The sequence below is a fragment of the Heloderma suspectum genome, chromosome 6 (assembly GCF_057233095.1).
Source record: "Heloderma suspectum isolate Gila_16-S chromosome 6, 16-S_ref, whole genome shotgun sequence".
NCBI lineage: Eukaryota > Metazoa > Chordata > Lepidosauria > Squamata > Helodermatidae > Heloderma > Heloderma suspectum.
This window is the reverse complement of record NC_139463.1, coordinates 110991193-111017680: the sequence shown is the minus strand read 5'-3', so window position 1 is coordinate 111017680 and position 26488 is coordinate 110991193. Positions and strand designations below refer to the sequence as shown.

The 26488-nt window shown below is 45.1% G+C and overlaps 1 protein-coding gene across 1 annotated transcript; it reads right to left on the bottom strand.

Annotated features, from left to right (window-relative positions):
• Positions 1-271: 271 nt before the first annotated feature.
• Positions 272-25429, bottom strand: LOC146342513 (vomeronasal type-2 receptor 26-like). Its single transcript, XM_084807871.1, has 6 exons — positions 25390-25429; positions 15346-15419; positions 9748-10664; positions 6619-6937; positions 4087-4199; positions 272-554 (listed from the first exon to the last, which is right to left on the bottom strand). The coding sequence occupies exons 1-6, from the start codon at positions 25427-25429 to the stop codon at positions 272-274; spliced, it is 1746 nt and encodes a 581-aa protein (XP_084663997.1).
• Positions 25430-26488: the final 1059 nt, after the last annotated feature.

Below are 26488 nucleotides of genomic sequence, written 5' to 3'. Positions count from 1 at the left end.
TTTTGCTTATTATTTCAATTCTGAATTGGCAATAACTCTGTTCTCCCATAACAATACAGATACATTTTTATCGAGGAAATCCCCCCTGCCCATGTACCAATGAGCATTAAAGATTGCTCCTCTTGACCCTGGATTCACCCTTTCAGTAGCTGCAAACTGCCTGTTTTTTCTTCCTCATCCCACTCTTTTACCAAACCACAAACATTGTGTGTGGCAGAAGAAGGGAAGCATGGAAGTTCCATGTTCTATACATCATTCTTGCCTGTGGGATCTAGTAGGTGCTTAGGATGGTTGCCACATGAAGGGAGGTTTCAGAGCTAAGTCCACCAGTGACAGCCATGAGATTGTTCTGGGTGCCACACTTGTAGTTTGGAATAAATGTGTTCCTTTTTGAGAGAAGTTCCATTGTGGCACGATAGGTCCACTTTGTATTGAAATGGCTGTCAATGACCTGGAAGCCGAAGGTGACATTAGGTAAGATCTGGAGATTTTTATTGATCTCCTTTACTGTAAATACCAAGGCCAGGATGTGCTGGTAGTTCTTACTCAGTATCCTGCAGTGAGAGTTACATGATATGCCAGAGGGAGCTTCAAGACTCCTTACACCACCTCAGTTAGATACATATTTTCCCATCACATCCTTTCCCATGAACCTCACTGCTTCATTTCTACCACCCTCAGCCAACTGTAGGCCTTCTGCTCCCTTATGTGATTCTCTCCCTTCTCCCTTGCTGCTCTTTCTGTATGGCTCCCCCTCTGTGAACATGTGTGTGGTGTCACCTTTCCCTTCCTTCACTGCTTATAAAAATGATCTATGTTGTGCTACTACCTTGGAATGTGGTATCCATGAGCTACCTGGTGGTCTACAAGTGTGCAGAATTCCAAAACAATCTGATAAAATTTGCCACAGGAACAGCAGTTTAAATGTCCCTAAAACTGATACATTTTCCCTTTTTACCCTAACCTGCAGCTCAGCATATGATCTATTTTATGTATTTAAATTTTTTGTGAAAAGTACCAATACTATTGAGGATTGTTGAGGAGGCATGCTTTTCATTGGTTTGGTGAAATTTTTAGCAGCTCTCGGTCAGCAAAAATGCCCCACATTGCCCTGGTCCTGTATGGAAGCATGTAGCATTAGTGCTAGAAAAGGGCTCCCTCTCACCATTTAACCCATCCTGCCAGCTATTGATTTATGTATGTATGTATGTATGTATGTATTTATCATATTTATAGCCAGCCATTTTTCCTCTTTAAGAAACCCAGGGCGGCATACATAATCATCCTCCTCTCCATTTTATCCTCACAGCAACAGCCCTGTGAGGTAGGTTGGTCTGAGAGTCTGTGACTGGCCCAAAGTCACCCAGTGAGCTTCCATAGCTGAGTGAGGACTAGAACCCGGACCTCCCAGCTCCCAGTCCAACACTGTAGCCACTGCACCACACTGATTTAAACAATGTCAACTCACAAGGGGATTCCTGTAGCAAAACAATCAGGCCCAGATGTTTCAGAAGGCAATATGGGACCAGAACAACATGGGACATCTAGTTTGGGGATAAAAGACAAGGAAAAAAGTGGGTGCATGGAGGGTAAGATGTAAGCAAGCAGAATGTGTGTCATTGCACAGCATCGTAACAGGTCACATCAGTTAAGGCATCAACCTTAGCTTCCAGTTTCCTGGTTTTGTAGAGTTTGAGCCAACATGAGATAGCCTTTACTCTGGTCTTAACGTGGAAGGTTTTTTGATCATTGGATACAGGATATTGCAGTGATAGTTTGTGTCATTGGTCCCTTAGTAAAAAGTCTTGCAATTTATTTAATTAATTAGGTAAGGAAATGTATATAAGGGATTCTGAATAGCTGCATGTAATTTACGTACATAATAAATATTTATCTTCCTAAGCTTTTACTGTAATCTTGATCTCTATCAAGAGGGGGAAGGACCTTGAGGAATGGACCACAGAGCTTAGAGAAGAACACATTCCATGACAAGTTCTGAGACGTGAACCAGCAGTATGTCAAAATTGTGTTTCTTTTCTTAAATACATGTCTGCTGTTAAAAAAAAAAGAAAGAAAAAAAATTCAGAACCTTGCTAGGAAGGTACACTGTCTTATTTGAAAACCTATTCTACAAAGTGTTCTGGTAACTCATTTAGGAGGAAATTCCAGTCCACACATGTTCAAAGCGTTGTTGATGTTGTTTTAAATATAGCTTGCATATTACACAGCTGGGTCCAGGCACAGACAATGTATCTATGTATTAATTATTTATTGATTACATTCATATATCACCCAATCGCTGAAGCTCTCTGGGCAGTTCACAAAAATTAGAACCACAGAGTTCAGCATAAAATGATTACTACAGTGCTGCTGCTCTGAATCTGGAGTGCATAATGTGCACAAGATCCCACTGCCTCCATACATGACATTGTGCTGCCAGGAGCACAACATTAATCATTGTCCTATCCCTGTAGTACAATTGTATATGTGTCTCTTTAGAAGTAAGCCCCATTGAATTTAATGTGTTTTAGTCCTGGTTAACTGGGTATAGCATTGCACCCTCACTCAGCTAAAAAGATGCTTTAAAATTCTTTACATTTGGCAAGGGGTTGGAGCAGATGGCCTTCAAGGTCCCTTCCAACTCTATCATTGCCATGTCAATCTATGGGGGAGAAAAGACATTACCTGTCAAACTGCTGGTTGGCACTGATTAAACGTTAAGCATTTCTTACCCTTTCTTCCTCAAAATGGGCATGGGCCATCAACAATCCCATCTCTCCTACCCTGCCAAGATGAGTCGATTCAGCCATTTTTCAGTATAAACCATAGAAGCTACTACCCCACCCCCATTTCTGATTATAATGGCAGAATACAGTTAGCTGCCTCAGCCTTAACATGGGGATGCTACAGTGGCCCTATAATACTAGTTTACATTCAATCAGATATTGTTGACCAAAGAAACTAAGGATGCAATCCTATGGCTGCTTGACAGTGGCTAGATAGCCATAGGATTGCTTGGTTTTGGGGGAACTGCCTGCCCGACCCCTCCCCCACCACCCAGTAGACAGCGCAGATCATCACTGGGCTCCATGTTTGGATGAGCAGTGTAGAGCAGGGCAAAAGGGGGCATTCCTGGGGGCATGGAGGGGCAAGGAGAATGGAACTGCCAGTATGTCGCTTCCTATGCATCATCCATCCTCCCCCGCCCCACTCCAAAGTCCTGCAGCTAGACAGCTGAAGTTGGCCATCTAGGCATGAGTGTAGGGTGGCTGCAGCATGGAGGAGAAGATCCCCCCCTGCTCCACCTGCCCTTCATTGGATAGGCAGTGGCCTCCAAGTTCGGATTGCTCCTTCCAATACCGCATGTAGATGCTGCAATATTTCTTATGCATAACATTAAAAAAAGCTTAGAATAAATGCCTACATAAATGACTCTGAGAATATACCTATAGCTATAATGCATGTCTAGGAACTCATGACAATTCATATAGTACTTACTTCAATATTATCCCCTTGAATTATTATAAATAGCCAAAAGCAAATGAGATAATATAGGTGCCAGTCTCCCTAATCAATACAAGGTGATGCAAAGAGCTTGCAAAACTTTAGTCTGGGGAGAACTTCCTTAATAAGCAGAATACTTGTTGTTGTTGTTGTTGTTGTTGTGCTCAGGGCTGGCTCTATGCAGAGTGAGGTAGCATCAGGCGGCAGATGCTGGGGATGGTAGCAGTCTCCCATCGTTCTCCTTGAATCCTCTGCTTTAGCTTGCTATGCACCCCCTAATCTATGCTGCTGCCCTCAGGTACAGCGGAGAATGTTGTCCCGTCACCTGTGTTGGAGTAATATTCAACTTTCAGTCAAGTCAGATTCTGTACATGGAATGTATGTGTGTGCATGTGTGTTTGTGCAGTGTGTGTGTGTGGGGGGGAGGCAAATAGATAGAAGACGATAGATAGATAGATAGATAGATAGATAGATAGATAGATAGATAGATCGATCTAAGGAAAGCATTAGGACTAGACATTATGATGATAATATCTGGACAGAAGTATGCTATAGTACCCCCCTCCCCGCAAAACTCCTTACACTGGATCTTGAAGCAGTGCTTGTGAAGGATGAACATCAAAGGGTATCTCACCACAGTAAAGGTAGATCTGAGAAGAAGTAGCACCAATAACAAGGTCACCTGGCTTGTAATACTTGTAAAAGATAGGAAAGACATCATCAAGAGTGCATCTTAGCACAGAAGCCTTGCTCCCCATGTGAGGTCAAAGCACCAGTACCAACACTGCTAATACATCTTGAACACCTCTACTAATGAGTCCTTCTGTTTTCAGCTACAAGACCGTCCAGTCTTTAGAGTTGCCATAATTATAAACACTTGATTTGGATGGCTGTCCACTCTACCAACACTCTGATTTGAACCTTGGACTATGAAACTGGTGAAGCCTAGGCTGTTGCTACCCTGAGCTCTAAATAGCAACTGGTTATATATGCTATAAGGATTTTTCATACACTTGCTTATTAGTTTTGGTGGTGGCCACTGGAACTCCACAGGAGGACTGACATACAGGATAACTGATCTTAGTAATCTTAATAATTATAGGGTGAGATCATCACAAACTGAAAGTCCTCTTTGGCATTGCTACTAGGGAAAACATGTTTTTACATTTCAGCCTTCTTTGTTCCTAAGTGAGACAGAAAGTAACATCTAGATTTGTAGGGGCCCACAAGAAGCAAAGGCCACCAGAAAAAAAAAATTGAACTGGAGGGAGAAAGGGAATGTTTGGGATTGATATGGCAATGTCTTCCCAGTGTGTGTTCACCTTCCCAATGTGGCAGCACCCACCACATCAAATTTATAGAGATGAAAGGCTTCATATAAATGTTTCTATAAATAAACAAATAAACACACACAGAGAGAGAAAAATGACACTGAAATATCTGGTCATTCAATTTACCCTTGTAACTGAGGCTACTGATGAAGTGAACTCTAAAGTTATAAAGGGGTTCAGACACTGGAATTTTGGAATCCCTGTTCCCTGATCCATTGCAGATTGGACTCTGACCCCATTAAGTGTCTGGGCCTGAACTGCAACCATCTGTGGTTCCAGAAGGCTTCATTGCTACCTCTTCTCACTCCCTCAAAACTGCCATGGCATGGTGGGATGATGGGGAGACCTCCCAGGAAACACTTCAGTAAAGCCAGAGATTCTAGGGCTTAGTATGTAGCATAATGGTGTCATCACATCACACCAGCAAGTAGAGACCTGATCTACTCCAAAACTACTTTAGATGTGTTTCGTTGTTGTTCTTTAAAAAAAAAAATCTTATTCTCCACGTATACAGCAGATGTTTAATAAAACCAAATTCATAGACTATGAAGATCTATCAACCAAAGTAATAGCTTATGAAGATTTATTCTAATAAAGCACCACCAGCCAAATCATAGTGTTTTCCCTCACCCAAATGGGTGGTGGGTATGTTCCATTGTCCACTTACCCCAACTGAAAAGTTGTTGGTGTTTTATAATAAAAAAATTATTAAATGATTGACCTGCTTACAGAAGGAAGCTTGGAATATTGGATCCATCCCTAGTACTACTAGAAGAAAAGGTCCACGGAAGATGTGGGATAGGCAGGGGTAAACTGCCATGCTGTAATGAATCAGGAAGAGGCAATACCAGTCATTCCTTTCTAATTCTCTGGAGATAAAGCCAATCCACAGGACAACCCCTACTGATAATATTTTTAGGATAGATGCATGATTGAGATATATCTCTTTTACATAATTATTTACTCAGTGTTTTCAAAGAGTTCTTCTGAAGGATGATTACTGAAAGTTATCAGTCTATAAATTATGTAGAACTGGGACATAATGCCACAAATTATAAGGTCTCCTGGTAATGCTTATAAAGTATAAGAAGAGGGTCATTGATTCTGCATTTAACCTTAGTAATCTTGCACACCACTTGAGGTAGCAGCTCTAAGAGTGACAGAACAAATACCAATAACATCCATGAAACTCTTCCTTTCTTACAGCAGTCCTGTTGCTGAGTTATACAGCATGACATGAATGCCAGTCATGTAGCTGATAGAACCCTGATTGAATGCTGATTCAGGGATAGATCAATCTGTCATTTGGGTTTTTTCTCAAATTCTCATTTTTCCCATTGTGTGTTCATTCTGTCCCATTTCCACATCTCGTACCAATTTTAAAAGAAAGAGAAAGGGAGATCACACTAAAATGTGTGCATATTCTGTGCACATTTTTCCTACCATACACATTTTTTTCAGGAACAGTTTTCCTTAATATACCGCTGTTTTGTACATTTTTAAACCAATAAATGCCTTTTGGGGTGCACTTTCCCTGAATTATTCCACCTCCTGTGATAATTTTGCAAAGCATTTTGAGGATAACATCATCACTCAGCTTCATGCCAATTTGAATGCTGCTCTTCGGATGGTATCTGGTGAGGTGTCCAATGCACTGTCTGGTCCAGCTAGATGGGATCTCTTTCAGTTTTTGAGGCCTGAGGACATGGAAAAGACACTTGTAGCTGTTCAGCCTATGACATGCTCTCTTGAACCTTGCCCATTCTGGCTTATTAGAGCTTACTGGGAGGAGCTGGCTGGGTGGATCCAGATAGTGGTGCACACATCTTTGAGTGATGGTGTGAAGACTGCCATCTTGAAGGAAGCATGGTGGTGTGTCCACTCCTGAACCTGGATGTTCATGACCACTGCTACCCAGTGTCATGCCCCCATTGGAGGAATCACCCTCTGAGGAGCAGCTAGAGCTCCCTGAGATGGGTAACACCGAGGAGCTACCTATGGCAGTAGATCTGGGGGACCCTGGACCCTGAGGGTAGCTGACCATCATTCTGTCTTTCTGGCGGAGGGCAGTTCCGCCTCTGAGGTGGAGGCTAGGTGACCACCTAGACCACGAAGGCCTTATGAACCCTCACAAGGCCAGAGTACATCTTATTACACAAATCAGGACCATCACATGGGGTAAGGGGCAAGGGAACTTTCCCCCTGGCTGTGGTCCCAATCTGGATCAGGTGCCCCATGCCTCCAACTTACATTGCCAAGAAGTAGGGATGTGCAGATTGTGTAAAAACCATTCCATTTGTGTTTGACAGATTATAAAGGGCCTATCATCCACTCATCAATGGAATTGGATTTGTTTTAGTTTCCAATTTGCACAAATTCACACTTGTGCAAATTTGCACTTGTGAAAATGTGCAAATTCCCCCCAAAGTGTGCAACATCCCCTCCCAAATGAGCATTTTCACACTTTAGACTATGGGGAAAATGTATATTTTTGCAGGGTTTTTTTTCTTTAAAAAAAAAAATCTGCATATTTTTGTATTACTACATTTGTGGAAAATTCAAGAAAATTAGAAAAACAGTCCATAAGTCCATGGAATCCACCTGACTGGGGAAAAGCTAATCTGCTGCAGAATCTAAGAGTTGGATTCATATAAATCTGAATTTGATTCCATTGCAGATTTCTCCGATATCCCTAGCAAAAAGGCATAAGAATAAATACTGTAAGAATAAATACTATAACAGTTATATCAAATTAAAAACTTGAGATGCAATGTAAATTGCAGGCATAAGGTAAAGACTTAAAGCCCCCTAACCCCTGTTCTAGGGTCCTAATCCATGTGGGGGTGCAGCACCTACTGTAAAGTAAAAGCAAACAGAAAAAGCTACATTTTCAAAGTAACATGTAGTTTGACCCTCTGGGCATTTGAGGGATGGAATGCACAGATAATATTGTCCACTGAGGCAGGCAGAAGAACCGTTTTGCAAATGGACCAAGAGATGTTGCCACCTCAGAAGATAATGCATGAGGCAGTAGGCATAGACGGAGAACTTTGTCTAAAGTCTTTTGGAAGTCCAAGTTAACAGTATCTACTGGATCACATCTAATGTCCACATGTTTATTGGCATTCTCAAAGAACTCTAAAAGTTTAACGAGACAGGACTTATCTTTGCAGAAGCTATGTTGATTGCTTTTTAAGCAGGGCTTGTCCTATGCTTACTAATTTTATTTTTAATGATGCTTTCCACCAATTTACCAGGAGCAGGTGTTAAGCTAAATGGTCTAGCCCCTTTTTCAAAACTAATATTAAGTGGGCCACTCTCCAGTCATCTGCTGCAGAGAGCAGCACGGACATGTTACTTTTTAAATTAAAAGATAAACCATTTCAAATTTGAGTTCTTTAAGACCTCTACAAGACATATCATCTGGGCCTGGTGATTTACTGGCTTTCAGTTTGTCAATAAGGTCAAGAACTTCATAATTTGCCACCACTGTTTGCCTCAGATTCCCTTCCTGAAAACATCAGTTAAGACACGGGTATATATCCTGCATGGGTTCCCCTTTCCAACACCATGAGCTGATGATAAAGGGACATCTTCACAGCCCTACATCTTCACAGTTAAATGATCTAAAGCTGCTCCCACCCTAGAATACTACACTCTGGGGCCTACCATTGGCATAAACAATGCTGGCAGTAGATCTATGTCTACAGAGCATTCTGCAAGAATAACTAGAACATCTGGGGCAGACATTCCACTCCTGCACTTGCAGAGCTCCTCTCTGCTGGAATAGGGGTACCACCACTCAATCATATCCCCTCAACCCATAATATCAGGGAGCTAGGATTGCGCTGTAAATGAAAAATTGGGGTGCTAAATGCTTTAACATTGAACTAACTTACTCCGTGATCTATTGGGATAGATCTTAAGATTACGTTTATGTATGAGTTGGCACCAAGTAATTAATTCCTAGATTTAATCCACAGTTTGCATGACATTTATAGTCTAATAAAGAAATAAAGATCTAATAAACCAATGCAGAGCTCTATCCATTTAAAGTTCAACTTGACTGAATCTCACAAAAACAAATGGAAAAAAAATAGTCATGAATATGTTACATCACATTGTTTACAAAGGGGCATACCCATGGTTAACTTTAGCTGGCATGAGACCACAGACCTTTTATTTTATTTGTATTTATTATAATATTTTATTTATTTATTTATTTGGTTTATTAGCCGCCCATCTGGCTGGGTACCTGGCCACTCTAGGTGGTGTACAATACAAATAACAACACAAAATACAACTAATTAACTAAACAAAACAGCATTGCTCTAAAGAAAACTCTAACCCACCCCAAATGCCTGCCTGAACAGCCAGGTTTTCAAAGCCCGGCAGAAGCTTATCAAAGAGGAGGCATGACGGAGGTCACTAGGGAGGGAATTCCACAAAGTGGAGGCCATCACAGTATGACTACTTTACCTATCAAATAAGAAAATCAAGGTCATTTACTATATGGTCATTTCCAGGTCATTTACAATAATAAAATCAAGGTCATTTACAATAATAAATATTATTATTTAAGTAATAATGAAAAACTGTAAGAATAAATTCTATAACAGTTATATCAAATTAAAAACTTGAGAGGACTAAAGTTAAAAACAAAACAAAAAAAAATTCAGCTGAAAGAATAAACATAAAGTCTATTCCATTCACCGAAGAAATCCCAGGCAAATAAATAAAGTCTTTGTCCATGCTAAGAGAGCTTCCATGAGGAGGACATCCCACAAATGGGGCACCATGATCCAGAAGGCTCTCTTTCCAGTCACCACATATCCTTCTTCAGAAAAAAAGGTTATCTGCAGGTGATGGCAAGGTCTGAGGGGTTGAAGCAAGTCATTCAAAATTTCAATACTTTCTTTTCATTAGCTGCTTTCTGTTGTTCAGCTCAGGCTTCATGACAATGATAAAGCATTTGGGCAAAAAAATACAACCCAGTAACCCAGCACCAGAGGCCAAGATAGAGAAGATCTCTACAGCCACCATATATTTTCCTTTTGTGCTTAGGTAGGTTGGAACAAAAGACACCCAAACACTGCAGAAGACCAACATGCTGAAGGTAATAAATTTGGCTTCATTAAAACTGTCAGGCAATTTCCTGGCCAGGAAAGCCACAGAGAAGCTGACAGTGGCCAGGAAACCCATAAAGCCTAAGACACAATAGAACATGACGGCTGATCCTTCATTACACTCCAGTACAATTTCTTTATTCATTGAATGTATATCAAAATCTGGGAATGGGCAAGAGGTTGCAAGCCACACAGTACAAATAGTGGCTTGAATGACAGAGCAGCAAAGAACAATGGAGAATGCCGATTTTTTCCCTGCCCATTTCCTCATTCTGGACCCTGGCTTGGTGGCCATGAAAGCTAGAACTACTATGATGGTTTTGGCCAAGACACAAGAAACTGCCACTGAGAAGATGATGCCAAAAGCTGGTTGTCGAAGAAGACACATAAACTTTTCAGGCTGCCCAATAAATAGCAAGGTACATAGGAAGGATAGCAGTAGGGAGACGAGAAGAACATAGGTGAGATTCCGGTTGTTGGCTTTGACTATGGGAGTCTCCTGATGCTTAATGAAGACTCCAACCACCAAAGCTGTGATAAAAGAAAAAGAAAGAGCAGAACTGGCCAAAATGATCCCCAAAGGTTCTTCATAAGACAAGAAAGTTATATCTTTTGGAATACATAAATCCCGGTTGTCACTTGGGTAATGATCTTCTGGACATTGAGAACAGTCATCCGTGTCTGAAAAAGAAAACCTGGGTTTCTACACATGGCAGCCCTGCATATAGTGCATTACAGTAAACAAGCCTCAGGGTCACACAGCTCTGAAGAAGGGAGCTGAAACTGGACATGCTTGTTACCACTCAGCTATATTCATAGCAAGCCATAGTTATTATGGAGAGAAACCGATGTCTTGAGAAATCAGTGATTAAGGGAAGTGCAAGGCCATCACCTTTTTTTGTGTTGCATTCTGAGATATTTAAACTATAAATTATCTCTGCCCCCACTTGTCTGAATATCTTACAATACATTTTTTGTTCCTGTCAAAGGAGGTGCTATACTTAAGAATGTGCACACATCAATATTTGTATCAGGCTGTAATGTATCAACAGCAACCAGTTCTTCTGACCTGTGAATAATGTTTAACCTGTGGAAAGTGAGTGTCAATGCACACTAATGTGAACAAGCAAATATCTTCTGAAAATGACATATCTTACCCATCCGGCTGGAAATCTTCCCTTTTGGACATTGAAGGCAATCATAGCAGCAAAATGGCTTCCCTTCCTTCTTTTTCCTGCTAAACCCTTTGTAGCAATTGTCATTACAGACAGAAAGAGGTTGTGCCTGTTCATAAATGAGCAAGGAGAATATTTTTATCATTTTAATATATCGGATTTTGGGAGTGTGGAGGAAATGTCGTCTAATTTTGTATATATTTTAGTTTGGATGTTATAGGGTTAATTTTTTATCTGTATTTGCTGGAACCAAACTGTCAAAAGTTCAGGCAGTTGCCAGCAAGGCAAGATCTACACCTTGTGTCATATCATTACGATCCCATTATGGCAATGCTGTATCGCTCTTGCACGTTTATGCCTCATAGGACACACAGACACACCATGACATTTGTTGCAGTATTTTGGATAATGTGGAATAAAAAGCAGGAAATAACACTTTTATAATAGTATATAAAAGGTGTAATGTGTCCCAACAGTTGTCAGTCCACTTCGGTACTGCTATAAAGCAGTAGTGTAGATCTAGCCTAAGTCCCCAGAGCAAAGGAGTGGACATTCACCTACAGGCCAGGGGTCTTGTTCACTCTTGCATTCAGAACTATCTGCTCTGATATAAAAATACATTTCAGTTTATAAAATGCAAAGGCTCTGAAAAAAACGTGTGCAGAGCTGAGCAGAAGTAGTTTAGGGCAAAGGTGAGCCCTCCTGGTGGAACAATTACAAGACCACCAGCTAACTTTAACTTACAAAAAGTTGAGGCAAAAAGGTAGTTTGGGTAGTGAAAGGCTGAAAGGGAGAGAAGAGTTGGAGGGAAAGCATCAGTCAGAGAATGAAATCAGGAAGTTGCTTGGGAGAAGCTGAATGCGCGGCAATGCCTAGGAAAGGTGAGAACTCTGAATTATTTTCCATAGTTAAGAATTACTTAGGAATTAGCAGACTGCATTTACTCTGGTTATTTCCCTGCCTTTTGCTCTTATGGTGTGTGTGTGTGTGTGTGTGTGGTGTCCTTTCTTGTTAGATTACCTACCCCATGCTTAAAAACCAAACTACACAGTACCTAAAAGTATTTACAAGGGACACAGAAGGTTTTTAATGCTGTTTGGTGGAGGCAGCCAGAGAAAATAAAGAATTCTACCTGGTGGCACTGGTAAAGTACCAGGAAGAGAAGGCCAAACAGAAGAGAAGCACTGTATTTGTCTTGCTCTCCCTTCCACTCATGGACCAAGTAGTAAGTCCCCATAACAGAAGGTTTTTAATGCTGTTTGGTGGAGGCAGCCAGAGAAAATAAAGAATTCTACCTGGTGGCACTGGTAAAGTACCAGGAAGAGAAGGCCAAACAGAAGAGAAGCACTGTATTTGTCTTGCTCTCCCTTCCACTCATGGACCAAGTAGTAAGTCCCCATAACAGAAGGTTTTTAATGCTGTTTGGTGGAGGCAGCCAGAGAAAATAAAGAATTCTACCTGGTGGCACTGGTAAAGTACCAGGAAGAGAAGGCCAAACAGAAGAGAAGCACTGTATTTGTCTTGCTCTCCCTTCCACTCATGGACCAAGTAGTAAGTCCCCATAACAGAAGGTTTTTAATGCTGTTTGGTGGAGGCAGCCAGAGAAAATAAAGAATTCTACCTGGTGGCACTGGTAAAGTACCAGGAAGAGAAGGCCAAACAGAAGAGAAGCACTGTATTTGTCTTGCTCTCCCTTCCACTCATGGACCAAGTAGTAAGTCCCCATAACAGAAGGTTTTTAATGCTGTTTGGTGGAGGCAGCCAGAGAAAATAAAGAATTCTACCTGGTGGCACTGGTAAAGTACCAGGAAGAGAAGGCCAAACAGAAGAGAAGCACTGTATTTGTCTTGCTCTCCCTTCCACTCATGGACCAAGTAGTAAGTCCCCATAACAGAAGGTTTTTAATGCTGTTTGGTGGAGGCAGCCAGAGAAAATAAAGAATTCTACCTGGTGGCACTGGTAAAGTACCAGGAAGAGAAGGCCAAACAGAAGAGAAGCACTGTATTTGTCTTGCTCTCCCTTCCACTCATGGACCAAGTAGTAAGTCCCCATAACAGAAGGTTTTTAATGCTGTTTGGTGGAGGCAGCCAGAGAAAATAAAGAATTCTACCTGGTGGCACTGGTAAAGTACCAGGAAGAGAAGGCCAAACAGAAGAGAAGCACTGTATTTGTCTTGCTCTCCCTTCCACTCATGGACCAAGTAGTAAGTCCCCATAACAGAAGGTTTTTAATGCTGTTTGGTGGAGGCAGCCAGAGAAAATAAAGAATTCTACCTGGTGGCACTGGTAAAGTACCAGGAAGAGAAGGCCAAACAGAAGAGAAGCACTGTATTTGTCTTGCTCTCCCTTCCACTCATGGACCAAGTAGTAAGTCCCCATAACAGAAGGTTTTTAATGCTGTTTGGTGGAGGCAGCCAGAGAAAATAAAGAATTCTACCTGGTGGCACTGGTAAAGTACCAGGAAGAGAAGGCCAAACAGAAGAGAAGCACTGTATTTGTCTTGCTCTCCCTTCCACTCATGGACCAAGTAGTAAGTCCCCATAACAGAAGGTTTTTAATGCTGTTTGGTGGAGGCAGCCAGAGAAAATAAAGAATTCTACCTGGTGGCACTGGTGTAGTAAAAATGTAACCTAAAAGCCATTGTATGTGTCTTAAGCAGCACATAGTACTGTAAGAGCTGCGCATGCCTAGAATGAGCAGACAGTAACCCTAAGATAAGGTTGCTAAGCAAACCGCTGGCAACCAATCAAAAGTAACACGCTGGCTGAGGAATGCAAGCTAAGTGATAAAACTGTAGCGCGGAGGTTGCCCAGGGTCGACTCTGCTTTGAGCGTGAGCTCCTTTGTCGAACTGTTTGCAAACAATAAAATCGAGTTGGACCCAGCCTGAAGTTGACTCTCCTCTTTGGGGCAAATTGGACTAGCCTCCAGGGGGCGAAACTAGCATTTTGTGCAACACTGGTAAAGTACCAGGAAGAGAAGGCCAAACAGAAGAGAAGCACTGTATTTGTCTTGCTCTCCCTTCCACTCATGGACCAAGTAGTAAGTCCCCATAACAGGGAGAGGACAGAGCATAGGATAGACAGAGGGCTCCAAGAGAAGAACCCTCTGTCTATAGAGCATCATTCCCTTAGGACTGCACTCTTAGTAGACTTGTTTCTCTAGCTGATTGCAGAGGTCGGGTTGACATTCTTCCATTTATTTCTGTGGGCTCAGGGCGATTTGCAATTAATTCAGGGCGATTTGCAATTAATTCTTGTATGGAGGAAAGAATCAGACTCACAGCAGCTCCTTATTTTCAAGGAGGTAGCTGGGGTCTGGCTGAACTAAGTTCACAAGCTCAAGGTTTCCTAAAGTGTCTCGTAAACTGAAACACATTAATAGTAGCCATAGCTATTTTTTGTTTGATGCCAGTGGTTGGTGTTAAATGGTTGTATAGTGCTCTTTCTCTTCATCATGCTTTTTTTTTTTTTTAAATCATGCTTTACCATTTAATTTTCTTTTCTGCTACATCCTTTACTAAACATCTTTAGGATGCAATCCTATCAGAGTGGCCATACGTCTCCGAACATGGAGGCTTACGGCCATCCAATGCAGAGTGGGAAGAGAGGTGGAGGCGATCTTTGCCTCCACACTCTTTCCGCTCTACATTTTAGCTAAATCTAAATTGGTTTTTGCTTATCTAGCTGGGGCGTGTGAGATCAGGAGGGGAGGAGCCTGAGAGGCCTGGTGATATGGTGTAAGTCAGCCTCCCAAGTCCCCTCCCTTCCCTCCCACCAGTATGCCCACTTTCCCTCCTCTTCAAGATCACTTTGTTGAGCTTGGAGAGGCAGCCTGTGAGGTTCTCTCTCTCCTGGCTGCAAGGATGAAGGGATGTGGAGCTCGGATTCCTGGCTCTGAGGTTGGAGTGCTGTCTCCAACCTTGGATCTAGGAATCTGAACTATCCTATGGCCCTCTGGGCTCTGTCTGGGGGTCATAGGATTGTGTCCTTCATTTGTAACTGATTCTCCTTTGAAGATAGACACTCTGTGCAATCCTATGCATGTTTGTTCAGAAATAAGTCTCACTATATTCACTTGTGGTTAGGGATGTTGTGAGTGCCTGACTGGGTCTGGGAGTCTGTTACGCTCCCCCTCTTATGCCTCCCAAACCTGGCTTGGCAAGCCGCCACCACCACCACCCGCCAACAGCACAAGCAGCCGGGACTTACCAGACCCATCCATCCTTCATGCAAGCTGCCATTTTTATGGAAGATGAAGGCTCTAGATGTTCGCATATCTAATGCTGCAACAACGGTGGCCATAAAGGGACATTCACGCCCTTTTCGTATATCCAGTGTTGCAGAAATGGCCCTTCACAGCTCCCGTTTTGCTTGAGATTAGATACATGAAAATTCAGAGCCCCCCATCTTCCATTAAAATGGTGACTCACATTACAGGCAGTGGCTTGACACAAAGAGAATGAGAGGGGCTTCCCTCTCATCTTTCTCCTGCACAGCTGCTGCCTATAGTGTTGCAAAAATGGTCCCTTTAGAGCTGCCATTTCTGCAACATTTAGATTTACAGAAATACCCGAGCCACCATTTTTACGCCACATGAAGACTCTGGCAGGAAGCAGCTGGCCGCCAGAATCACTCATCAGGCACGCAGATGCTCGGTGTGTGGGTCTGGCCAAGCATGGAGGCTCGACAAGCGAGCCCGGGGGGCACAAATGGGGAGGGGGCTTCTTGGGTGTCCGGGCAACCCTGACAGAGGTGAGTCCATCCATTCCTACTTGCGCTTAATCCTTAGTGTGTTTAGGATTGCAGACCGAGAATGTTGATGACTCAAAGTCAAAAACACTGTAAGGCAAGTCCATTTCAGATTAAAATATGCAGCACAATACTATAGATGTTGTGTCCCATTAAGTTTAGTGGGACTTATTTCCAGGTAAGTGTGCATAGGATTGCAACTTTAATTTCAAAATCATGGTCTGATGGGGCATTGCCCAACTGAGAGAACACAGAGTGTTAAAGAAGACTTTCACTTGACATGTAGCATGCAACCACTTACCAAGTTTTCTTTAACGAATTGCAGGCACATGGAGGGGGATATCCTTATTAGAAATGCAGAACATGGGGACGATTATCTCTTCCCTTCCCAGCACAATGGAACCAATTCCCCTCCCCCATAATGCATGTGGGAGGAATGATTAGGGAAAACATCCTTCTTGGAAACTAGTTTGTTCCAGATGGGATGGAAAAGTGGCTGAACAGTAAAACCTCTTTGAACATCAATGAAATAAATTGAGAGAGAGATACATGGGACCCACCTGGTTAAACATGCTAGGCCAAGTAATGGAATCCTTGAACATACTGAAGACATTGCCTGGGGGAGCCCAGGGGTCAATCCCCCCAACTTGGACTCTAAGAAAGGACTTGTTGGGGAATGTGATCCAGTTGATAATATCAAATCCAGCTACTAACTCCCCATTTTGATCAAAAGAAATCTTGTCCCCAGCACTATTGTTGAATGAGACACTTCTAAGAAAGTGGTGAAGCTAAATTGGATTGAAAGAAGAAAAAGAAGTACTTTATAACAATGTATAAAAAGATGCAAGTAAACAATGGTGTGATAATCACAGCGCCTTGATCCTCTGGCTTATTAGCTTTCTTCAGGCTAATATTCATAGTAGTAATAGTATTTGTGTAGTAAATAGGCACTAAAGCTGTACTGAAAACAACAACATAATATTGTCAATATACATGAAGATTAACAGAACAATGCAAGTAGGGATGTACAAAACACCTACCTGGCCCTGCGCCGGGCAATCCTCAGTGGGGGGAAGGTGCTCCGTCCCTCCCCCCAGAATCCTCGATGGGGGGGAAGCGATCCGGTCCTCCACCCCAGAATCCTGCCCGGCCGGCTCTGCTCCACGGCCAAGCCGTGGAGCCGCCGGCCGGCTCCGACCGCCTGCAGCTGGGCAGCCCTGCAGGGATGCAAATGGCGGCTGTCATAGCCACCGCCATTTGCGTCCCTGTATTGAGCCGTGATAGGCTACATAAGTATTTACGTAGCCTATCATGGCAGGGGAAAAACCCCAGCGTACACAAATGGTGGTAGCTGCCGCCATTTGCATACGCTGTTTTTTTCCCCCCTGCCATGATAGGCTACGTAAATACTTATGTAGCCTGTCATGGCAGGGGGAAAAAACCTCAGCATACGCAAATGGCAGTAGCCGCCACCATTTGCGTACACTGGGGTTCCCCCCCTGCTGTGATAGGCTATGTAAATACTTACGTAGCCTATCACGGCCTCTGCAGGGACTATGAAGAGGGGGAAGCGAATGGCGGCCGCAGGACGGCTGCCATTCTCAAAGCAGCGCAGACGGGAGCAGGTAAGTGCTCCGTTTCACGCGCCTTTCATGGGGTGGGGGCGGCGGAGACTTCATCCCGTGCACCTTTCGTGGGTTGGGGGAGTGGGGGCTTCATTCTGCGACAGATTTTGGGGGGCGAATGCATTCAGCCTCACTGAGATCCATCGCGGAATTCTCTGACATCCCTAAATGCAAGCAGTAAGAGACAGAAGAGATAAAACTGAGATGATTTTAACTGAATGAACATGGAACCCAAAGAGAAAGGAGAAGGAGGAAAAACAGGATGCTCCCCAATTAGGGATGGCAGAGAATTCCGCCACGGATCATGGTGAGGCTGAATGCCAATGCATTCAGCCCCCAAACTCCATGGCGGAATGGCCTGCCACCCCCCCGCCACCATGCGGATCCCCCCGGGATGAGACTCACCTGGGGTGAATCTTCTGGGCAGCGGCGGCTCTGGTGGCGGCAGCGGCCGGTCTTCCAACCGGCTGCCGCTGCCGCCATTTCCACTCTTGTAAAAGAAAAAAAAAGAAAGAAAAAGGAAGAAAGAAAGAAAGAAAGAAAGAAAGAAAGAAAGAAAGACGTGATAGGCTACGTAAAGGTTTATGTAGCCTATCATGACTAGGTTTTTAAAAAAAACACGACGTGATAGGCTACGTATATCTTTACGTAGCCTATCATGGCTGGGTGGGTTAAAAAAAAACAAACGCATACACAAATCACGGCACCTATGGCTGCCGCCATTTGTGTTCCTCATTTTTGCCCTCTTAATCTACGTAAATATTTACGTAGACTATGACGGTGAAAATCAAGGGGAACACAAATAGCGTAGTGGGCGCTATTTGCGTCCCTCTTTGATTCCCCGTTTTAGCCTATGTAAATATTTACATAGATTAAGAGGGCAAAAATAAGGAACGCAAATGGCGGCAGCCGTAGCCGCTGCCATTTGCGTACATGGTTGTGTGTTTTGTTTTGTTTTACCTAGAGCCCTCCGCGGCCCTGGCTGGGCCTGGCCGGCTGCTCCGCGGAGCTGCCACGGAGCACAGCTGGCCTTGGAGAATTCCAGAGGGGGGAGGAACAGAGCACCTCCCCCCTCCCGGCGAGGATTCCAGGTGGAGGGACGGAACGCCCCCCTCCCACCATCAACATAATCCACGAACAGGTAAGTGACTTTCGTACATCCCTATCCCCAATAGGGCTGTGCATGGACCCCCCGATCTGCTTCTGATGGCACTTGGGATCCTCAGAAGTGACTCTTATCCACTTTAGACTGATTCAAACCCATCCGCTCCAACTCAGATCCCAATCCAAAGAGAGATCCGGATACCCGGATCACCCATTTTTGGTGTTTTCCCATTGACTTGCATGGGAAAACACAAATGGTCAAAACTTTTTCAGTGTTTACGATACAGGTGAGAAATTTGGGGACCGCTCCACCCCTCTGGAGTGGAGGCCACCTACAACATTTCAGACAGTTTGGCCCAGTGGTTTTTGTGCTAGGTGGCGTTACATTCTGATGTTTTCCACAGAAACTCTCAAAGCAAAGAGCTGTAACTTCTCCCTGTTTCCATGCATGTGAATGACACCTTGGCTGCTGTCAGCCCCCCTTGAGGGCATCACATCCACCCCCAAAGCCCAGGCGGTTTGGCCAACTGGCTTGTGTGCTACATGCAGGTTGAATTTGATATTCCCAGAAACTCAGACCAAACCCAGAAGGGGAAGTGTATTGAAACAGAGGTCCCTAACCTCTGCTGCAGGTTTCTTTGAAGTGCAAAACAACCCTTATTCAGAAGAATCACCGGCTCTACCACTCCCTGGCTGAATACACACATTACCTGGCAGGCAGGCTGGAAGAGATTATTTTTTATCTGTTTTTCTTTATTTCTAGCACACACTAAATGAGTACTTTGAATGTATTTTAGTCAGTGGTTACTGCCCTAGTCACAGCTGAAGTTTGATTTTCTCTGCATAAACTCTCAAAGCAAAGAGCTGTGGCAGGAATTAACATCTGTCCCTTTGTCATGGTCAGATCACTTCCTGCTGAGGTTTAGACTTCTGGCGGCCTTTCCCCTCTGCAAGGGTGGGGGACCTATTAAAATTGTCCGCCCCCGGAGATTAATGGATTCCGATGGATTCCAGAGGGCTCTGGGGGATTTTCCTGCTGGTATGGCTGGTGCTTCTGTCGAAGCCCAGGTCGCTCTGTGGAATGCAGAGATGACTTGGGCGGTTGACACGATCACGCCCAAGTGCCCTCTCCCTCTGAGCAGAGCCCGGCCAGCTCCTTGGTATACACCTGAGCTGAGGGCAATGAAGCAAGAGGGGAGACGGCTAGAACGCAGGTGGAGGAAAACTCGTGCTGAGTCTGACCGAACACAGGTAAGAGCCCACTATCGAGCCTACTCTGTGGCGGTGAGGGTGGCAAAGAGGCAGTTCTTTTCCACCAGCATTGCATCTTCTCAGTGTCATCCAGCGGAGCTTTTCTGAGTGTTCGCGGCCTGTTACATTCTGGGCCAGGGAGAGAGACGGTGGAACCCTCGGTAGCACGCTGTGACAAGTTTGCGCAGCACTTTGAGGATAAAGTCGCTCAGATTCATCATGAATTGGACACCACCATTAATGCAGTTCCATTGGTAGAGGCGTTCAGAGCACCATCTGGTCCAGTTTTATTGGATGAGTTTCAGTTACTGAGGCCTGAGGATGCGGACAAGGTGCTTGGCCAAGTCCGATCGACCACTTGTGTGCTTGACCCTTGCCCTTCATGGCTTATTAAATCAAACCAGGAGGGGTTGTCCGGCTGGGTCCAGGAGGTTGTAAATTCCTCCTTGAGAGAGGGAGTGGTGCCTGCTGCTTTAAAAGAGGCGGTAATTAGACCACTCCTGAAAAAGCCTAACCTGGACCCAGAGGATGTTAACAATTATAGGCCAGTGGCCAACATCCCCTTCCTGGGCAAGGTGCTTGAGCGGGCGGTTGTAGGACAGCTCCAGGCACTCTTGAATGAAACGGATTATCTAGATCCATTTCAATCGGGCTTCAGGCCTGGTTTTGGAACAGAAACTGCCTTGGTCGCCCTGTAGGATGACCTCTGCCGGGAGAGGGACAGGGGGAGTGTGACCCTGTTGATTCTCCTGGACCTCTCAGCGGCTTTCGATAACATCGACCATGGTATCCTTCTGGATAGGTTGCCTGGGTTGGGAGCTGGAGGCACTGAACTACAGTGGTTCCGCTCCTACTTGGATGGCCGATTCCAGAAGGTGGTGCTGGGGGATTACTGCTCTGTGCCATGGCAATTGTGCCATGGGGTTCCACAGGGCTCTATTTTATCCCCCATGCTGTTTAACATCTACATGAAACCGCTGGGGGAGGTTATCCGGAGGTGTGGGCTGAGGTGCCATCAATATGCGGATGACACCCAGCTCTACCTCTCTTTTTCATCAAAACCAGGTGAGGCAGTGGCTGTTCTGAACCACTGCCTGGGCACCGTAATGGACTGGATGAGGGCTAATAAACTGAAACTCAATCCAGACAAGACGGAGGTACTGTTAGTGGGTGGTTCGTCTGCCCAGCTAGGTGATATTCAACCTGTTCTGGAGGGGGTTGCACTCCCCCTAAAGGATCAGGTTCATAGTTTCGGGGTGCTCTTGGATCCAGAACTGTCACTTGAGGCACAGGTGAACTCAGTGGCACGGAGAACTTTTTATCAGCTTAGGCTGGTATACCAACTACGCCGTTATCTGGACAGAGATAGCCTAGCTACAGTTATCCATGCTCTGATAACTTCTCATCTGGATTACTGCAATGCGTTATACGTGGGGCTGCCTTTGAAAACGGTCCAGAAACTTCAGCTGGTCCAAAATAGGGCAGCAAGACTGTTAACAGGGACTGGCCTGCGAGCTCATATTACGCCAGTACTTTTCTAGCTGCACTGGCTGCCAGTCCATTTCCGGGCCCGATTCAAAGTGCTGGTGTTAACATTCAAAGCCCTTAACGGCTTGGGGCCAGGTTACCTGAAAGATCGCCTCCTCCCATATGTGCCTGCCCGGACCTTAAGGTCATCATCAGAGGCCCTTCTCCGTGAGCCCCTGCCAAAGGAAGTGAGGCGGGTGGCTACTAGGAGGAGGGCTTTTTCTGTTGTGGCACCCCGGCTCTGGAATGAGCTCCCTAGTGAGGTTCGCCTGGCGCCTACATTGTACTCCTTTCGGCGCCAGGTGAAGACCTTTTTATTTTCCCAGGCATTTTAGCTTTCTAAATTTTTATCTTTGCTGTTCTAAATCTGTATTTTAAACTCCTGTACTGCTGCTAGGTTTTATTGTGGTTGTATTGTTATATTGTGGTTTTAATGTTCTATATATTTTAAATTGTTTTATTGTGTGTTGTTTGGTTTTAGTTTTTGTGAACCGCCCAGAGAGCTTCAGCTATTGGGCGGTATAGAAATTAAATAAATAAATAAATTCTCCCTGTTTCCACACATGCATGTGACACCTTGGCCTCTCCCAGCCCCCCTCGAGGGCATCATCCCCTCCCCCAAAGCCCAGGCAGTTCAGCCACTGGCTTGTGTGCTAGCAAGGAGTGAGAGAAGGGAACGCTCCCATCACAACAGGGAATGTACGAATCCCCCACCTGCCAGCCTGGGGGGGGTCCGCGGGGGGGAGGCGATCCATTCCTCCCCCTGGAATCCTCTTTGGCCAGCTCTGCCAGCCAGCTCCAAAGTGCCAGCGATACAGCCGCCATGCTGTATCGCTGGTTGAAGGGGACTGCTAGGGATGTCAGAGAATTCTGCCATGGATCTCAGTGAGGCCGAATGCCAATGCATTCAGCCCCCCCCAAAATCCATGTTGGAAAGAAGCCCCCTGCCCCACCACCCCGCAAAAGGCGCGCGAAACGGAGCACTTACCTGGTGCCGTTCACGCTGCTTTGCGAATGACGGCCGCATCTGCGGCCACCATTTGCTTCCCCATTTTTGCTGTGATAGGCTATGTAAATACTTATGTAGCTTATCACGGCTAATGCAGGGATGCCATTTGCATCCCTGCAGAGGCTATGATAGGCTACGTAAGTATTTATGTAGCCTATCACAGCAAAAAATGGGAACGTAAATGGCGGCGGCTACAGCGGCCGCCATTTGCGATCCTGTTTTTTTGCCATGATAGGCTACATAAATATTTACATAGCCTATCATGGCAAAAAAAGCAGGAACGAAAATGGCGGCCACCATAGCCACCGCCATTTGCGTCTGCAGACTCTGCATGCCTGCGAATGCACCCGGCTGGTGGCTCCACAGAGTTGCCGCATAGCGGAGCCGGCCAGGTTAGGATTTCGGGGGGAGGTGCAGAGCACCTCCCCCCCACCGCAAATTATCCCCTTTGAAAAGGTAAGTGACTTTCGCACATCCCTAGGGACTACTGACTGCGGACACAAATGGCGTCCGGGACGCCATTTGTGTCTGTAAAGGCCTTAGTTTAAGGTAGGCATGTCAGAGAATTTCTCCACGAATCTTGGGGAGGCTGAATGCCAGCGCATTCAGCCCCCCGAAATCAGTGGTGAAACGGTCTGCCCCGCCGCCCCCCCCCCGGGACGGGACTTACCTTGGGCGAATCTTCCAGGCGGCGGTGGCTCCGGCGGCAGTTCAGTGGCGGCAGCTGCAGCAGCCGGTCTTCTGACTGGCTGCTGCTGCCGCCATTTCCAATAAAAAAAAAAAGAAGTGATAGGCTACGTAAAGATTTACGTAACCTATCATAGCTAGATTTTAAAAAAATACCGTGATAGGCTGTGTAAATGTTTACATAGCCTATCACGGCTGAGTAAAAAAAAAACCACACGTACGCAAATGGCGGCGCCCATGGGCGCCGCCATTTGCATTCCTTATTTTGGCACGTCTAGTCTATGTAAACATTTACGTAGACTACAGCGAAAATAAGGGGAATGCAAATAGCGTAGATGCTACGCTATTTGCATTCCCCTTATTTTCGCCGTAGTCTACGTAAATTTTTTACGTAGACTAAGACGTGCCAAAATAAGGAACACAAATGGCGGCGCCCATGGGCGCCGCCATTTGCGTACGTGCGGGGGTTTTTTTTTTTACTCAGCCATGATAGGCTACGTAAACATTTACGTAGCCTATCACGGCTGACTGCAGGGACGCAAACAGCGGCAGCTACAGCCACCGCCATTTGCAGACCCAGCCGGCCAGGATTCGGGGGGGGAGGGACGGAGCACCTCCCCCCCGGCCAGAATTTCGGGGGCGAGTGATGGACTGCCTCCCCCCCGACCAGAATTTTGGGGGGAGGGACGGAGCGCCTCCCCCCCACCTCTAATCACATTTCATCAAAAGGTGAGTGACTTTCGTACATCCCTAGTTTAAGGTCCTGGATGCCGTTTGCATCTGTGCTTTTCATTAACGTGACAGGCTACGGCTGCATTTACCTTAAACTAAGGCCTTTATGGCCTTAAATGGCGTCCCAGACGCCATTTGCATCCGTGTTTTTCATTGACGCGATAGGCTACGTAAATATTTGTCAGTCCCCTTCAGCCAGCGATACGTCATGGCAGCCATATCCCTGGCAATCCTGAGCCGGAGGATCTGGCCCAAGAGGATTCCGCACAGAGGCGGGGGTAAGTCTTCCATTCTGCCACGGACTCCGGGGGTCCGGATTCTTTAGAAATTCTAAAGAATCCAGCCTCATTGGAGTCCGTGGCAGAATTCTCCGCCATCCCTAATTACAACCAAGCTGTTTCCTTTTATTTGAGGAAAGCCTAATGGTGATCAAAATTGAAGAAATTGAAGGAACAACTCCTAGGAAAGCACACGCATGCACGTGCGCACACATACGCACAATCATCTACCCACAACGTGACTGTTGACAAGTTGATACATTTTAGAGACAGCCTGCCTGGACTACTCAAACATTACGTAGAGCTCCAAATATATTAGGAGGGGGAGGCGCTTCATGGGGGAGCTGCTTTGCCCTGGGGCGCCTTGGTACTGCTCTGTCCTGCCTCATATCATGAGGCTTTTGTTCTGAAACAGCCCACTTTGCCTCGTTATTTGGGTTTTGTAACAAGGCAGTACACAGCCCTGCTACTGCCCACTACAAAGCCCAGTCACTGGAATTGCCATAAGCAATTTGACAACCACCCTGTCTCTGTAACAGACCGGCTTCAGTGTAGATTGGTGAATCCACTCATTCTGTTCCTCAGTGCACACACATTCTCTCTCTCTCTCTCTCTCTCTCTCTCACACACACACACACACACACACACACAAACACACAGACAGACACACCCCAATCTAGTTATCCCAGAATACTCAGGAGCAGAGATTGAACAACACTATAAGGATATATGACTTGGTCAAATGAAGCCTTTTTTTTCTTTATGGATGTCAGGAAGGAAAGTTATCCAGGATAAAACCTGGCATCTCTCTCTCTCTCTAATACAACCATGTGCAGAATCCCAGTGTGAGGAGAAGAAGAAGAAGAAGAAGAAGAAGAAGAAGAAGAAGAAGAAGAAGAAGAAGAAGAAGAAGAAGAAGAAACAAAGGAGTGGGACAAATGAAATTATTCAAAGCCTTCAAGGTGGTATGAGAGAGTATTTGTTGTCTATGGCATGGATATGTACCAGAGACATGTCCCTATCATCATGAGTTCACTGGTCCTCCTCCATGTGTCAGCACAGTCCCTGACTGGTGGATACTAGCAATGTTTCCAGTGATATTTGCTTATGTACGAGTGTCCATTGATTTTCTGCTTTTTTGTATTTTCTGGTTACGTGTTTGCCCCATTCCCTCCCAAGCTTTTGGGCAGTATCCAGATTTAATTGTACTGAGAGTCAGTGATGGCACAAGCTCTCTATTGACTGAGGCAGGGGAATATGCCCTGCTGCCCCCATCACTCCCACCTCTTACCACCTGTACCCTGGAGAGCTGTGTTGGCCAACTGTGCCATGTACAATTTCCTGGGACACCCATCCCACAGTTTCTGTCCTAAGGAAAGACCGCCTCAGAGCCAGACATTTTGGACTCAGTCTCTGGAGGGCTTGCCTGCCCCTCTGGCTCATGCTGAGAGATTCTCAGGGTGAGCCAGGGGACAGGGGGCTAAGAGCAGCCACCTGAGGATCCCCTCAGAGAAAAACAGAGGATGGGTGGCTGCTCCAGAGAGCTCTGCCAGCCACTCTTGCTGCAACACTTGCCACAGCAGGAGAACAGTACTGGTGGGGTTCCACAGAGCAGACACTAGACAAATTGTTCTGGAAAGCCCCACAAGTCTCACTCTCTACGGTCGCAAATGCCACAGTGGAGGAGGAGGTGTCCCTCTGGCATTAGTGGGGGAGTACGCAATTCCTTGCTCCTCCCATTCCTTCACCTGAAGTGGGGATTCATCCTGCATCATGGGAGGGCTGACCCTGCCTAGAGTAGACATCATGGCCCAATTTTCCGATTGTTTTTAATGGCTGTACTCCAGGCATGACTAAGTCTGGAACCAACCCATTAGAGATAGCAGCCATTCTGTTGGCGTAGCAGTGTCATGGTGGGCTGTGAGTGTAGGATTGCTTTGTAAGTCCTCGGTGGTCTTAATGTGAGGAAGTGCAATTAGATTCCCCAACACTAGGAATGCATGGAATTTCAGTTCAGTTCAGTTTTGATTAGAATTTCCCAAAATTTGCGAAGTTCTCCATATTCGGGACAATAAAAAGAAACAAGTTTTTTGTTTTGTTTTTAAATAAATGTATGTGGGAGAAACAAAAACTGACTGATGTGTCCATCCAGGCCCAGGGCTTGGAGTGCTCTTCCCTTAAAGGTCTGTGTCTGAATCCCTGTGTCTTCGCCAGTGTTAATTTTTAATTAAGGTTGCCACCTCTTTTTTTCTGACGGGATCCTCATCATTCATAGATATAAGAATTTAGCAAATGACACAAACTTCTCAACATTCAGAAGATAAAGTACCTGAGATTTTAAAACTTTGAATGCAAGAGAAAGCAAAACAGACAGATTCACTCATCCATAC

Coding starts and splice junctions, on each gene's coding strand:
- LOC146342513 (XM_084807871.1), bottom strand. CDS start 25,429: ATGGCACAGTTGGCCAACACAGCTCTCCAGGGTACAGGTG. Junction 15,420..25,389: donor AGCTCTCCAGGGTACAGGTG/GTAAGAGGTGGG, acceptor CCGTTGTTGCAG/CATTAGATATGCGAACATCT. Junction 10,665..15,345: donor ATGAAGGATGGATGGGTCTG/GTAAGTCCCGGC, acceptor TGCCATGTGTAG/AAACCCAGGTTTTCTTTTTC.